Source organism: Podospora pseudoanserina, chromosome 4, assembly GCF_035222485.1.
Source record: "Podospora pseudoanserina strain CBS 124.78 chromosome 4, whole genome shotgun sequence".
NCBI lineage: Eukaryota > Fungi > Ascomycota > Sordariomycetes > Sordariales > Podosporaceae > Podospora > Podospora pseudoanserina.
This window is the reverse complement of record NC_085923.1, coordinates 3,112,310-3,127,198: the sequence shown is the minus strand read 5'-3', so window position 1 is coordinate 3,127,198 and position 14,889 is coordinate 3,112,310. Positions and strand designations below refer to the sequence as shown.

At 50.5% G+C, this 14,889-nt stretch overlaps 5 protein-coding genes across 5 annotated transcripts; 3 read left to right on the top strand and 2 right to left on the bottom strand.

Moving 5' to 3' along the window:
* Window positions 1-443: 443 nt before the first annotated feature.
* Window positions 444-4,280, top strand: NCR1 (niemann-Pick type C-related protein 1; the record flags this gene model as incomplete). Its single annotated transcript, XM_062946922.1, has 1 exon — window positions 444-4,280. The coding sequence occupies one exon, from the start codon at window positions 444-446 to the stop codon at window positions 4,278-4,280; it is 3,837 nt and encodes a 1,278-aa protein (XP_062800802.1).
* Window positions 4,281-4,988: 708 nt separating this feature from the next.
* On the bottom strand, window positions 4,989-5,850 carry QC764_406315 (uncharacterized protein; the record flags this gene model as incomplete). Its single annotated transcript, XM_062946923.1, has 4 exons — window positions 4,989-5,003; window positions 5,059-5,249; window positions 5,288-5,756; window positions 5,824-5,850. 4 exons carry the CDS (start codon window positions 5,848-5,850, stop codon window positions 4,989-4,991), a joined length of 702 nt encoding a protein of 233 aa, XP_062800801.1.
* Window positions 5,851-7,067: 1,217 nt separating this feature from the next.
* Window positions 7,068-9,024, top strand: QC764_0069650 (uncharacterized protein; the record flags this gene model as incomplete). Its single annotated transcript, XM_062940630.1, has 2 exons — window positions 7,068-7,756; window positions 8,060-9,024. The coding sequence occupies 2 exons, from the start codon at window positions 7,068-7,070 to the stop codon at window positions 8,103-8,105; spliced, it is 735 nt and encodes a 244-aa protein (XP_062800800.1). The 3' UTR covers window positions 8,106-9,024.
* QC764_0069640 (uncharacterized protein) lies at window positions 7,898-9,190 on the bottom strand (the record flags this gene model as incomplete). The annotated part of the gene is made up of 1 exon (XM_062940629.1): window positions 7,898-9,190. One exon carries the CDS (start codon window positions 9,188-9,190, stop codon window positions 7,898-7,900), a length of 1,293 nt encoding a protein of 430 aa, XP_062800799.1.
* A 487-nt stretch (window positions 9,191-9,677) lies between these two features.
* Window positions 9,678-11,087, top strand: QC764_406340 (uncharacterized protein; the record flags this gene model as incomplete). The annotated part of the gene is made up of 1 exon (XM_062946924.1): window positions 9,678-11,087. One exon carries the CDS (start codon window positions 9,678-9,680, stop codon window positions 11,085-11,087), a length of 1,410 nt encoding a protein of 469 aa, XP_062800798.1.
* Window positions 11,088-14,889: the final 3,802 nt, after the last annotated feature.

The following is a 14,889-nucleotide window of genomic DNA, read 5'->3' as shown; positions in this document are numbered from 1 at the left end:
ACTGATATAGATGAATGTCTACTAATTCCAGAGTAACAGATGGCTGACTGCAGACAAGCCGTCTTGGCATCGCTCCAGCCACCCCATCACGGATCGATCCTCAGGCACAGACTTCCCAATGCGGTTTGGTGGCTTCCCCAGAACAACGCAGCCAATTGGCGTCGGCCATTCTGCGACGCATGACGGCATTGGATGCCAACGCAGCGAGGCACCAGCTGCATCCGCCGCTCCTTCGTCTCGGCCATCCCCAACTCCCCCAACATTCAACACAACACCCGATTCTTCATCATCACCGCTCGCTTTTCCCTGGGCAGTTCCACGACTGCTTTTGGGATTTGTGATACTTTGCAATACAGAGCACGAAATCTCGATATCCCCACCGTTTGTTGACGGCTCTATCAGCCCCTCTGTCAGCCCGCCGCCGAGCGGCCTTATCGCGCACGATGACGAAGCTATCGCAGCTGTTCGCATCGGGCGGACTCTTACTCACCGCACTCAGCACGGCCGTCGACGCTGGCTACACCCCGAAACACGAAGCCGGTCGCTGCGCAATTCGCGGACATTGTGGTTCCAAGAGCTTCTTTGGCTCTCAACTGCCTTGCCTCGACAACGGCCTTGCCGAGGAGCCTGACGATAAGCTGCGCAAACAGCTGGTAGACTTTTGCGGTCCAAAATGGAGCGAGGGCCCAGTATGTTGCGATGCCGAGCAGGTCGACGCTCTCAAGTCAAACCTCCAGACCGCCAACCAGATCATTTCGTCGTGCCCGGCATGCAAGGACAACTTCTTCAACATGTTCTGCACCTTTACCTGCTCCCCCGACCAGTCGTTGTTCATCAATGTGACGAAAACAATGGAAAAGGGAGGAAAGACGCTGGTGACAGAACTGGATCAGTTAATATCCAAGGAGTACGGGACAGGTTTCTACGAAAGTTGCAAGGATGTCAAGTTCGGTCCAACAAACTCGAGGGCGATGGACTTGATTGGAGGCGGTGCCAAAAACTACACACAACTGCTCAAGTTTCTTGGGCAAGAGAGACTGGGCGGTTCGCCATTCCAGATCAACTTCCCAGTCGACTACCCTGAACGTGATATGAAGCCACGGCCGATGGTACCGAAAAAGTGCAATGACGAGGACCCAAACTTCCGCTGCGCCTGTATCGATTGCCCTGCGGTTTGCCCCGAGCTTCCAGATGTCGAAGAGGCGGGATCATGCTATGTCGGTGCTCTGCCATGCTTGTCGTTTGCGTCTATCTTTACCTACACCGCTCTGCTCTTCTTGGCAGCTGTTCTGGTGGTTGGAAATGTTGCTTGGAGAAAGCATGCTAAGCGCAGGAGCGAAAGGCTTAGGTTATTGACAGATGCTGCGCCGAGTGATGATGAGGATGAAGGAGATTTGACACAGAACCCCGCCATGCTCGATCGCCCGCAAAAGACATACATCATCAACACCTGGTGCGATGCCGCCTTCAGCAGACTAGGACACGCCGCGGCTAGGTTCCCGGCGATTACCATCCTCACCAGTGTTATTGTCGTCATGATTCTCAGTGCTGGTTGGTTAAAGTTCGATATTGAACAAGACCCAGCTCGTTTGTGGGTGAGCCCAACTTCTGCTGCAGCTCAGGAGAAGGCCTTCTTCGACACTCAGTTCGGGCCTTTTTACCGGGCTGAGAAGGTCTTCCTCGTCAACGACACCAACCCCGAAGGACCTGGCCCTGTTCTCAGTTACGAGACGCTGCTCTGGTGGATGGAGGTAGAGGAGAGCGTCAGGAAGCTCAAGGGACCGCAGTTTGACAGCTCTTTCCAGAACCTGTGCCTCAAGCCTACTGGCAGCGCTTGTGTAGTTCAGTCTGTGGCTGCATACTTCCAGAACGATCCGGATCAGGTCAGCCCAGACGGCTGGAAAAAGACTCTGCGGCAGTGTGCTCAGTCGCCTGTCGAATGCCGCCCCGAGTATGGCCAGCCTCTCGAGCCTTCCATGATTTTGGGCGGTTACCCAAAGGGCTCCGAGGACCCGACAGAGGCGACCGCCATGACGGTCACATGGGTGCTCAACAATCACGCCGAAGGATCTTTTGACGCCGAGCTCGCCATGGACTGGGAAGAGGCACTCAAACAGCGTCTTTTGTTGCTTCAAGAGGAGGCCAAGGAGCGTGGCCTTCGCCTCTCTTTCTCTACTGAGATCAGCCTGGAACAGGAGCTCAATAAGTCTACCAACACCGACGCCAAGATCATTGTCATCAGCTACATTGCCATGTTTCTCTATGCGTCCGTTGCCCTCGGCTCGACAACCTTATCCTTTAGGGAGTTCATCAATAACCCCTCGTTGGCATTGGTGGAGTCCAAGTTCACTCTCGGTGTGGTCGGTATCCTCATCGTCCTGATGTCCATCACTGCGTCCATTGGTCTCTTTTCCTGGGCAGGGCTCAAGGCCACACTGATTATTGTCGATGTCATCCCCTTCATTGTGCTCGCCGTTGGTGTCGACAACATCTTTCTGATCGTTCACGAATTTGAGCGCGTCAACTTGAGCCACCCAGACGACATGGTCGAGCAGCGGGTGTCGCGGGCACTTGGGCGGATGGGTCCCTCGATTCTCTTTTCTGCCATCACCGAGACCATCTGCTTCGCTTTGGGCGCTTTCGTTGGCATGCCTGCCGTTCGGAACTTTGCCATTTACGCTGCCGGCGCCGTTTTCATCAACGCCATCCTCCAAGTCACCATGTTTATTTCGGTTCTGACGCTCAACCAGATCCGGGCTGAAGATTCTCGTGCCGATTGCTTCCCGTGCATTCAAGTCAAGTCTGCTCGAATTCATCTGAGCGGCAACAATGGGAGTCCTGGAGCCAGATATTACGAGTCGCCGCCAGAAAGCTTCCTGCAGCAGTTTATCAGGAAGACCTATGCACCAAGGCTGTTGGGTAAAAAGACCAAGGCCGCTGTCGTTGCCATCTTTCTTGGCATATTCGCTGCCGGTGTTGCCCTGCTCCCCGAAGTTGAGCTTGGGCTAGACCAGCGTGTGGCAATCCCCGATGACTCGTATCTTATCCCATACTTCAATGATCTCTATGCCTACATGGAAGCTGGGCCTCCTGTTTACTTTGTCACTCGAGAGTTCAACGGCACCAAGCGGTCTGAGCAGCAGAAGATTTGTGCTCGCTACACGACTTGCGAGCAACTGTCCTTGACCAACATCCTTGAGCAAGAGCGGAAGCGCGCCGAGGTCTCCTATGTCTCTACTCCCACTGCCAGCTGGATTGACGACTTCTTCCAGTGGTTGAACCCTGACAATGAAGCTTGCTGTGTCGACCGCCGGAAGCCCTGCTTTGCCAAGCGCAACCCTGCCTGGAACATCACCCTCTCTGGCATGCCCGAGGGCGAGGAGTTTACTTATTATCTCAAGAGATTTCTCAGCGCGCCCACCGACGAGGACTGCCCTCTCGGTGGACAAGCTTCCTACGGATCGGCCGTGGTGGTTGACTCGGCACGCAACACCATCCCAGCCAGTCACTTCCGCACCAGCCATCGCCCCCTCCGCAGCCAAGAAGACTTCATCAAAGCCATGGCCTCTGCCCGCCGGATCGCCTCCGACATCAGCGAGAGCACGGGCCTTGATGTCTTCCCTTATAGTCTCTTTTACATCTTCTTTGACCAATACGCCAGCATCGTCGGTCTCACCACTGCCCTGCTCGGTTCCGCCGTCGGCATCGTTTTCATCGTCTCCAGCATCCTCCTCGGCTCCGTCCTCACCGCCGCGGTGGTAACTCTGACAGTCATCATGGCCATCGTCGACATCATCGGCGCCATGGCCGTAATGGGCGTGTCCCTCAATGCAGTCTCCCTCGTCAATCTCATCATCTGCGTCGGCATAGCCGTTGAGTTTTGCGCCCACATCGCAAGGGCGTTCATGTTCCCCTCCCGAAGATACATGGAGCGTGCCAAGAACAGGTTCCGTGGTCGGGATGCGCGGGCGTGGACGGCGCTGGCGAACGTGGGGGGGAGTGTCTTTTCGGGGATCACGGTGACCAAGATTTTGGGGGTGACGGTGCTGGCTTTCACGAGGAGCAAGATTTTTGAGATTTATTACTTTAGGGTCTGGGTTGCGCTGGTTGTTTTTGCGGCGAGCCATGCGCTGGTTTTCTTGCCGGTGGCGTTGAGCTTGGGTGGGGGGGAGGGGTGGGTTGATCCGGAGAGTGAGGGGGGGTTGGAGGCTGATTTGACTAGTCGGAGGTATAGGGCTTTGATGCCGGAGGAGGAGTCGGATTCGGATGCTGATACTTGAGAGGAGAGGAGTTTTCAAGGAACATGGGGAGAGGAAGGGTGGAGGGTAATAAATGCATGGTGGCGGTGTAGAAACATATTTATGTCTTTCTAGAGCGTTGAATATATATTTGAGGGATGTTGGGGTGGTTTTTGGAGATTGGGGGGGGGTGGGTTGAAGAGGCTTTTCAAGGGATGGCTTTTGAAACATGAGAGGTGTATGTTGACAGAATTGTAAACATAGTAAATATGCTTTTGTACAGTTTTTGAGTGTCTTAAAGATCGATTTGGACGGCCTTGATTTTCTTCAGTTCTAGATGCTCCCTCGGAGACTTGATTTAACCACCCAGAGCCCCACTGATCATGTCCCATTAATATCCTCCAATCAATGCCCAGTGCCCAGGACCATCCTTCATGTCTTTGGTGATGGTGAAGAGGTTGGATAATTGAGATGAAGTGGGTGATGCCAAGGGGGTGATGGTGTCGTGAGTACTTGCTGAAAGGGGGTTGCTTTGATGTGTGCAAGTGGAGAGATATGCGTACAAGCCGAGGGATCCATTGCCGAGGACGCCTACCAACGTGCGCAGGCTGAGGGCATGCGCGCGTATTAACTGAAGGATGCGTGTACAAGATGATGGGTGCGCGTGTCAAGGGGAGATGCCCGTGAAAAGGGTCCTCTTGACTATTATCCTAAAGCTCTTGATCTCTGCTCAATAAATATGCTTCTCCCCTATCGAGAATCTGTCTGTGTCTATGTATACGGAACACCGACAACGAGACTCATAGGCAACCTTACAAACTTCCTCCAGATCCTCTGGGTTGATTTTGTTCCACCTCCATTCCACCACCCCGGAGGCTTTTTCCTCCATCAATTCAACCAACGACTTGCGCAGCTTCTCCTCGCGGTCTCGGATGTACTTTTGTTCTTTTGCGAACCAGTGAGCCGCGAGCTTGTCTGGCGTTATGTTCTCCACCCAGGTTGAGCCCGGGCCTGGGGGGGGAGGTCAGTGGGGGAAAAGCCGTCGTAACCGCCTAGTTCTCGCTTGAGGTCTTGAGCGAGGGTGAGGGATTCGGTTCGCCAGTCGGGAAGACGGCGAGGGTGTTGAGTCGCGAGGTAGGGGTCTGGCTGTTGGCCAAAGGCGGCGTTTTCGCGGGCGGAGAGCGAGAAGATAAACTTCAGGGCTCGGGAAAGTGTTGTGCGGATGGCGTGCTTGCCGATGGTGCAGAGGTTTGCTTCTTGTACTTGGGTTGCTTCTTCCTTGATCAGGCCGTCAAAGAGGATGGGTGTGCTTAGGTTGGCTTCTCCTTCTTCCCCTGTGCGCACAATCCAGACTGGGATGTTGGCGGCGGGGCAGGCGGCGAGACCTTTTGAGCTAAGGTCTTTTCTTCGAATGACGAGAGAGAGAGCGCCGAGGAGGGGGTGAGGGATGTAGCGGTCGACATCCTCATGGAGGTAGGCCGAGAAAAGTCCCTCTTCCAGATCCAGTTCGAGAGCCAGCTCGTTGTATGCGTATAGTAATCTATGGTATTCTTCACTGTTGTCATGTTGCTGACTGATCCCTTACAAAGTTTGACGATGATCCCATTCCCATGACCGCCGTGCAATCATGAGGGGTTAAAAGCTAAGATTACTGACATGCGCATAGGAAGTATCGTGTTCGTGTGAGAGATGGCCGTTACCGGCCCTCTGTGTTTTGTTTTCTATGAGCTAATACTGACCACTTCAGGACCGGCTTCAAACGATAGAGTCTCCACGTGAGTTGCTTGGCTTAATTGCCGAGTTTGGATGTTTTTTTTTCTTTTCTTTTTTTCTTTTTTTCCTTCTTCTTTTTTTCTTTTTTTCTTTTTTTCCTTCTTCTTTTTTTCGTTGTGATGGGTCTTCTATTCCTTGGAAAGAGGAAAAAATGAAGACAAGAGCCTCGTTCTAAAAACACCACATTTTTGGAACAGGCGCACTTTGAACACAGATCCCTTTCTGAACACAGATCCCTTTCTGAACACAGACCCTTTTTGGAAACAGGCCCCTATGAACAGATTCATCTTGGAAGGACCTGCACTCTCTTGGGCGGAAAGCAATAATTCGGGTACTATCATCAAACATGATCCGGCACTTCAGGGATATATGGGTGGCATGGAAGCTTTGATGGCGATTTGGGACCCTTCCTTGAACGTCTGAACTTTGGGCTACTGGCTACCAATTGTTTGTAATGACACATATGAGATGGTTATTTTTTCATGGTCTTTCCAGGGGTATTTCAGGGGCTAATTTTCAGGAGTATTATACTACATGCAGCGGTTGTCCAAGGAACCAATAAAACCGCCGCAGGACGTTTCCCTAGCGGCTTGGCACGCTCGACCCCAAAAATAGAACCTTAATTCAACGACACTTCAACCGCAACCGCAGCCATTGAGATTTGCGAACAAAGCAACATACACATCACGGGACTTATTTTCCCGCTTAGACTCTCAGCTGTTGATCCGCCTTCTAGGTATTTAATGCTGTTTTCTCGGTATAATGTCTAATTCTTGAGCGACTTTGGTTGCCAAGCTGCTGTTTAACCAAGGCCATCAAAGTGGCCTAAGCTGTGCCTCCCTCTGTGACATGACGTCGGCATCTCCCGCACAGCCTGCAGCTGATCTCTTCCACACGACCGGACGATCCGGCAGGATTTGCAATGGTTTTCACCTCACTTTCCGGCTCTTCTCACTAACCACCGTCCTCCATATTCCATCTCATAATCATGAATAATTGAACCCCGCAAAACCAAAACACCCGAAACCCCATAACGCAATCATAAAATCACCAGCCATGCTCCCCCCACTCCCCTCTCTCTCCCAAGCAGCCCTCGCCTTTTCCTTCCTAGCCTCAACAATAGGCACATACTTCGCCTGCCGACAACCCAACCCCAACCCCAACCCCCCAACCCGCTCCAAATCCGACTCCCTCACAACCTGCCACATAACGGACAAACACGCCACCAAAATCATGCTCTCCCCCCTCGGCCTCCTAACCCTCCTCTCCGCCCGCCTCGCCTACCTCTACCCTGCCCTCCCACCAAACCAATGCCGTCACCTTAACCCAGACCTGGTAACTTGGTCCCCCTCAACCGCCATCCCGTTAGCGCTCATCCTCTGCGTTGGAGTCCCCCTCCGCTTAGCATCATACGCCTCCCTAGGCAAAAACTTCACCTTTGCGCTTGCCGAGCCGGATAGGCTCAAAACAACAGGGCTGTACAGATATGTTCAGCACCCCAGTTACACCGGCGTGGTGGTTTTGATTTTTTGCAATATCGCGCTCATGGCGAGGGTGGACGGGGTGGTGAGCTGCTGGGCGTCGGAGAGGTGGTACAAGTGGTTGAGGGATTTGGGGTGGTCGTTGGCGCCGGTGGGGGTGTCGGTTGTGCTCGGGGCGGTTTGGACTAGGGTTAGGCAGGAGGAGGAGATGTTGAGAACAAAGTTTGGGGGGGAGTGGGAGGGGTGGCATTCGAGGACGGCGAGGTTTGTTCCGGGGGTGTTTTGAGGTGTGGACAAGCCGTGGGAGTTTATGCGGCCGGGGAATGAACTTGGTTGCATATGGCTTCGGACACCGAAGGGCGAATTACTATCTGCTACGTGGTGCTGCATGATATACCCAAGCCCCTATCCACACAGATAAACCGGCGTCTCGGTATTCCAGTACGCATACAAATTCTTGTTGCCCTTCCGATCAATCTTTGCCCGCTGTCTTCTTTCCTCAGTCTGCATCTTCTCCTGGTGTCTCTGCTGGGTTGCCAGTAAGGCCCGTTGCTGAGACACAGGCAGGTGCATCAAGCTTGTCCGATCATTCGCGCTCATCCGCGTCAATTGATATGCCTCCATGTCCCTTGCCCGCTTCCTTTCCCTCTTTGATAAAACCACTTGCGCGCCTGGTGTTGTCTCCGAGTTGCTTGGCTGGACCGGCTCCTCCTCGTTATCGCTAGACTCTTCTCCCATGGCGTATCTTATCTCCGCGGCAGCAGCTGATACCCGAGTCCGGTTGTGTCGCAACCGAGAAGCATTCGTCGCTGAAGGTGATGGTAGCATCACGGATGATTTCTTTGATATTATCCTCCCCGAGGGTAACCGAAGTGAATCTTCATCAACTTGAACTGCCCGAGCCTGATTCCAAGGATTGGAAGTGCTCTCTTGGTCACCTTTCTGGCCGTCTGTTTCTCGTCCCTCCAATAAACCGCGATAGAGTTCGGCAAACTCGGATTCTGGGTCCGAGATGTCAAATGTGCAGTGCCCTGGCTTGCCGGTCATGTGCTGCTGCATCGCTTGCACTGAGGATCTTGTTGTCCCGCATTTGATGCATTCGTGGTATTCGAAGATGATGAGATGGAGGTGTTCAAATAAAGCCTCGAGGTTTTCGGTAGAAAATAGTTGTCGATGTGGGATGAATAGCCCGTGGGACCTTTGCATGTGCTCTATGCCGTCGAGGAAGGATGATGATAGATGGAGACAAAAGAGACATTGGCCCGGGATGAATGGTGGTATGGTGGAATGGGAGAGATTACTCTCAGGGGTTGATGCCCGACTGTTCGGTGAGCTTGATAGAGCCATGTTGGTGGTAGTCGCTGTGGTGGTTGTGGCAGTTGCAGTGTCTGGCATGAGTATCAGGGAGGTGTTGGTGCTGGAGTGAGTAGGGTGGTGTGGTCTGCTGGGTGCAGCTGCTGGTGATGGCAAAGTGGTGATGCCTTGTGAAGATGATAGTCCGAGTTTCTGCCTGAAGTGATGCTCTACTTGTTTTATATCCCTACACTTGCTTGAAAGATGGACCATGATCGTGTGAATCGGTTGTCCAAGCGGCTTACACCGGGATCGTGCTAGCCAAATGTGGTGAAGCGGCATACTGCATCGCCACCGAGTTGTGCTTCTGACCAATGAAAGGGCTGCACAATGGAAATGATTCATCATGAATTCGAAGCATCACCAGTTCACACCAGTTGAGGAGGAAATCATCGCAAGGGAGCTCACCAGTGCTGAAATTGATAGTAGTAGTTGAATTAGCCAGTGATACCTTTTGCAAAGAAATTGAGTGTACAGTTATTGTGGGAAATTGCATTGGGCACAAGCAGATAACAACTCATTATACAACCCTAACCCTTGCCTACCCTGTGACCAGAGACGTAGCTCGAACTCTCCAGCATCATCTTAGACCATTGTATATTTGGCTTCCAATGAGGAAAACTCCTTCTTGAGCTATTATTTCTCCGTAACAAACGCCATTGACTTCCTGGACTGTTCTGTGCGTTCTGTGACTCACACTCGGGTTAAGGGTCGTGGCTGTGCAATCAGCGGCTCCCCCGCGCGGGTGTCGACAAGCTTCCTTCCCTCTGAGCCTGGGTCTAGATTGTCTACCCAAACACTGGCAGATCGCCGTCAGTTCAGAAGCCCCGAAATGTCACCACCACACCCCAAATTCTACCTCCTCCCTTTCTCCCCCGAATACAAATGCACCGACCGCTTCAGCCTCCACCCAACAGGTGATCAAGCCGAGGACGAGAATGGACAAGTCCCATTCTGGCCCGTCCTCGAGGCAATCCTCTGCCGGCCTGTCAACTCTACTACTGGATTAGTCGACATTCTGGACACAATATCTGTCATTCTGCGCGCAACATCACAGCCAGCGGGGGATTATGAGCTTCTAATAGATGCAATCGCCACGTCGTTCGACACTGCCGAGGTCTTCTTCGCAAAAGTATGGCCTCGTATCGTGGATATAGCGCTACAAATGCCAGGTCTGTTTCAGAACGGCCGAATCCCTGTGCTCAGCAGGGAGAATTACAGCTTGCCCTTCTCCCGCAGGCAAATAGCTTGCTTGGTTGTGCACCAATTTCTCCGCACACTGAGTTTACCACCATTTCGGGACGACGACGGGACGCACGACTTTGGGATATGGTATTCTTCTCAGCAGAGGCATCCTGTTGCCGTGAGGGTATATCTCCGGGCCTTGATGCTGTACTTTGGGGATGTTCTTTGTGACGAGAAGAAAATGGACGGTTGGGTTGTGGAATATTCTTTGCATTCCTTGCCAGAGAACTACGACGAGATATTTGCGCAAGATCGACCACTTAGTGAACTGAAGGTCGTGGTGGTGGAGACATATGACACTTTGCCGGGTAGCCTAGGAGTGGGTGATGGCGATGGACAAGCTGTGGTGATCTCGGCAAACAGGGTCGTTGGGTTTGGGCAGTCTGCTACTCAGGAGGAGGTTCATGTTGGGATATCGCCTGAAGCGTGTCCTATTGTCTTGTTTACCCCGCCACTTGGAGATGAACAGGTGCTAAAGGTGCGTGGGGCACAGGCTATGGTCAATATTGTTGGCAAGGGAAGAGATATCATTGTTGGAAGTATGTTGGATCCTCAACAGGGTGGTGATGCAGCTTGGAAGTTCCGGACGATGCTTTTTATGGATGCTCTAGAACTGGATCTGGTGAATGATGGGAGACTTGCCGATTTGGACCCGAGGAATATGGAACGGGAAATAGCAAAAGCGTATACGGCGTTTTCTTCAAGCTTGGACGGTACCATATCCGAGATCAAAACCGGTCCATGGGGCTGTGGAGCTTTTGGTGGCGACCCGGAAGTCAAGATGTTATTGCTGTGGCTCGCTTCAACGATGGTTGGGGTAAACCTTACGGTTGTTTGTGATTATGAGCTACAAGCATTCGCCCGGAAGCTGGAAGACGTAGGGCAGACGCTGAAGTTCACTATGCTGGGAACAGTGTCCATGAGGAAGCTTTTGATGGAGTTACCGCAAGCCCTCTCGCGAGGCCAAACTCTAGAGTGGTTAGAGAAGAGAAAGTAATTAAGTGATAATAGTATTTTAGTAATCCTTTATAGGAAGCCGTAAGTTATTTATTGATTTATTGATGTTACAGATCAACCATATAGCAAGACCGAGCGGAGACTGCAGTGGGCCGGGGTAGCCAACCAGGGAAGAAAGGCACAACGGCGGGGCTGCAGGGTAATGCGAGGCTCACCTCTTAGCAGAGGTGAGCCAGGTACGGAGGTACCTGGCGGATCAAGGTCTATATATACGGAGGAACTGGCTGGTGTAGATAGACAGTTCCGCAGTATGCAATACAAATCACAATCGTTGGTATCTAGACTGTTGTGATTGAGATAAGCTATTTGTTGTACACTGTTTAGCTGTACCGAACCAGGATTGTTCAGAAGTGCCTTCAACCAGTATCCCTTTAAGAGGTTCTGGATAGGGGTTTATCACAATTTGATTCCTTATATATATTTATTTAACTTACTTAATACTATCGGTTATTGGACTTTATAAAGAAAAGTTATAACTATTAATAATGTTCATTACCGGGGTTCATTATATAAGTTAGAGTTATCGAAAATTATATTATTATTTTAGTTTAGATTTATTAATAAATGTTAAATTTAGTATTTCATTTTTATTCTTTAAGTTTTTTTTTAAATCCCTTTGTAAACTAGATACATATTACTTCCTTTCTTCTCGATATTTATATATTACCTAGCCAAAATAATAGTCTTATATTTACTTTACTAATAATATAGCTGTAAGGTAAAGCCGAAAAATGAAAAGTTCGGGTATACTTCATCTCTACCAGCCCGTTACTAAACCCTGATTCACCTTAGGTATAATCCGTATATTATCTTCGCGGAAATAACTAAAGTAAAACAGTACGATCTAATAAATAGCGTCGCGCATGGCAACACTCCTCCGGAGGCGTAACCGTCTATCCATATCGTCCAATATATTTCTAAGCACCTCCCCCCTACATAGGCATCGGTTAAGCCATCCCACATTATCTCCAGTGGTTTGTCTCTTCTATTAGACCATCCGTTTTCACACAGCGAGTCGATGCATTATCTTGACTTGGCAACCTTCTCAGGCAAAACAGACGTGGCTTGTGCCACGGTTGATGTTACTCTAGCCGCAAGTTCCATGCTGTCGCAGACGGCATGACAAAACACCATGGCATCCTCCTTAAGCTTATCGAGACTGTCATATCGGGGAGAGAATTCGGACAAGTACTCCTATCGGATATTATAGGTTTGAACAAGGACTTTCGTACCCATCTCATCGATGCAGAGTGCTATCTTCCTGAGCTTTTTGCTTTTCTTTTCGATGACATTGAGCTTTTGCTGTTCGGCGTCGAAGAGCTCTTGGAAATGAGGGAAAGGCGAACGTGAGGGTTCCATGCTGAGCTTCAAAACTTTGAAATGTTGGTGTAAATAGTGGACCTGTATTTTGGAAGTTTGTGGGAGAGAAAAGATACCTGACAGGTCGCATTTTGCAGGTGATTTAAACAAGCCGAAGGCCGGCATAACTTGGCTTGGCACATCGACCACCTGGTTTTAACTGGAATAGCAAACGCTTAACTTGATTGAAGGCTTACCTAAACTTTGAAAGTGTCTACAAGTTTGGCAGGACCCGTGCTCTACTGGCACGTCATGAAGCCACGGCGCAAAGATGTGAGCCCATCCTCCTAGAGTTACCTTATTTGAAACCCTCAGCCTTTGTTATTGGTTTCTGCGTGCTGACCAATCACACGCCTTCAAAGCAACCGGGGTTAGGGTACTTGAACCACCACCCATTTGCACGGCTCACCATCCGAAATTCAGCCAGACATGATTGCACACGATTGAGAGCCTTCGGATATATAATCCTCTATGTTAACTCCTTGTTGGCGACAATATTTGGAAATGCTGGAGTTTGCAATCGCTCCATCCGTAAATTCGGGATTAAAGAAATGTAGATCAATTTCAGAATCAGGCATTTGGGTACCTCTTATTGACCTCGTGATCAAAATCCGTTCCTTTCTTTATCAATTTATATAAGTTTTTTTATGAAGATTTGTTGATAAGCGCGATTAGGCCAGAGGGAAAGAGAGATTCGGAGTCCGGGTTAGGAGTTTCAACTTGATTCTTTTCCACAAGGTAAACCAGGGTAATCTTAGGGGAAGAGTCAATTCAACATCAAACTTTGGACGGAAGGAGCGAATGATAGCATAGGCTCGCAATATATAACGAAGTCGGCGTCAAGCTTTGCATTTAGAGCAACCACCCAAAGAGAGCCCCAAAGAACAACCGCGTCGAGGTGGCCATCTCGCGTCAGGACGCGCCAGGCTACTGGTCAACTCTCTGCCGGCCTCCATGAAGAAGTTGGCTTTTATCTCCTCTTCTGGCTTTGTTTCTCCCGCCTCGCAAGCGCACACATCTCCAAATATCTGACACTCACATTACCACTAAATCAGACCTGTTAGGAACATCATCATCAAACCCGACACCTACATTGTCATCAGGCCTAAGGTACCATCTACAACTGAATTCCAAGCTGGCCACCCTCGCCTCTGCAGCCTGGCAACAAATCGCCACCTCCGCGAACCCCAACGCGCTCCTTCTCAAGCAACCCCACCCAATTCTTCGCTCCTACGGCTGAGGCTGCCTTCCGGCGCCGGTACGTACCCTTCACCTGAGCGCGTGGCCTCGCGATCTTTTCTATAAAGTCGTGTATCAATTCTAACCAGTAGTTGATTTCGATGTTCTAAGGTTATTGGCCGTCAGTGCTCAATAAGGATCGTTGCGGTCGAAATCAATACCATGGAGCACTCACTGTTCAACCCCCTGATGATTGGAGAAGAGGATCCCTATGCCGACTCCTCTGACTCGGAGGCTGAGTCTGTGGTTTAGCGTCCCGCCAACAGTCGCAAGTACAGGCTGATTCCAGCGACTTCTTTTACATACAGTCGCTAAGTTTCTTCTGAGCATGTGAAGTATAAAACCATGTGGAACAGGACAAGCATTTGTGTGAGAAAGTGAAGCTCGTAGTCGATGCCTACATGTATTGAGACGAAGAGCGGGGAGGTTTAGGTAACAGAATGACAAGATAATGCACCGCAAGTGATTTCAAGTAGGTCATGCTGGTATATCTAGATTAAAAAGTCGTGATTGGAACATTTCCTGGGTATCTTTCTGAATGACAACTGGTGAACCTATACTATCATGACGCACCGTACCTTGGCATCCCCTGCAAGTTACTTATACTAACTGTTCGCAGAATCCAGAGCAGACATAGCTCCATCGGGCTCGTCCTTCTCGAGAGTGAATTGATGAGTGGCGAATTGTTTGATTCCATCCTGGTTAGAGGGGAAGACAATTACGTCGACATCTCCGACTCGGAGGCGGAGTCAGTCTTTTAGAGCGCCATGAACAGGAGTTAGTCAAAGCTTGCCAACCATTATGTTCCATGTCGTCGCTAATTCTTCAACCTAGGCCGCGATCCATCTGTTTACTCCTGGAAATGTTTACGAGGCTGTGGTATCTTGGTCACTTGGATTCTCAAAAGCGCGGAATACGGCTAGATTCAGGAGGGGCAAAAATGTATTTTGTGTTCTTATGGTGAGTTCCCCCCCAGAAACCGATCCTAATGGTCCGCTCCTTTTCTGATTTAGTCGTTGTTTCTAGTCGTATGGCCGAAATGTCAAGACCTCCTCAGTCGCGGGCTCCATTGGACGTTCGCCGGGAGTCCAGTTCATATTGGACGATAGTGTCTTTTGCGCTTGTTGCTTGGTATCAGGAGTTTGAAACAGATGATGAGGAGCATGAAGTCTTGCGTCGAGTTT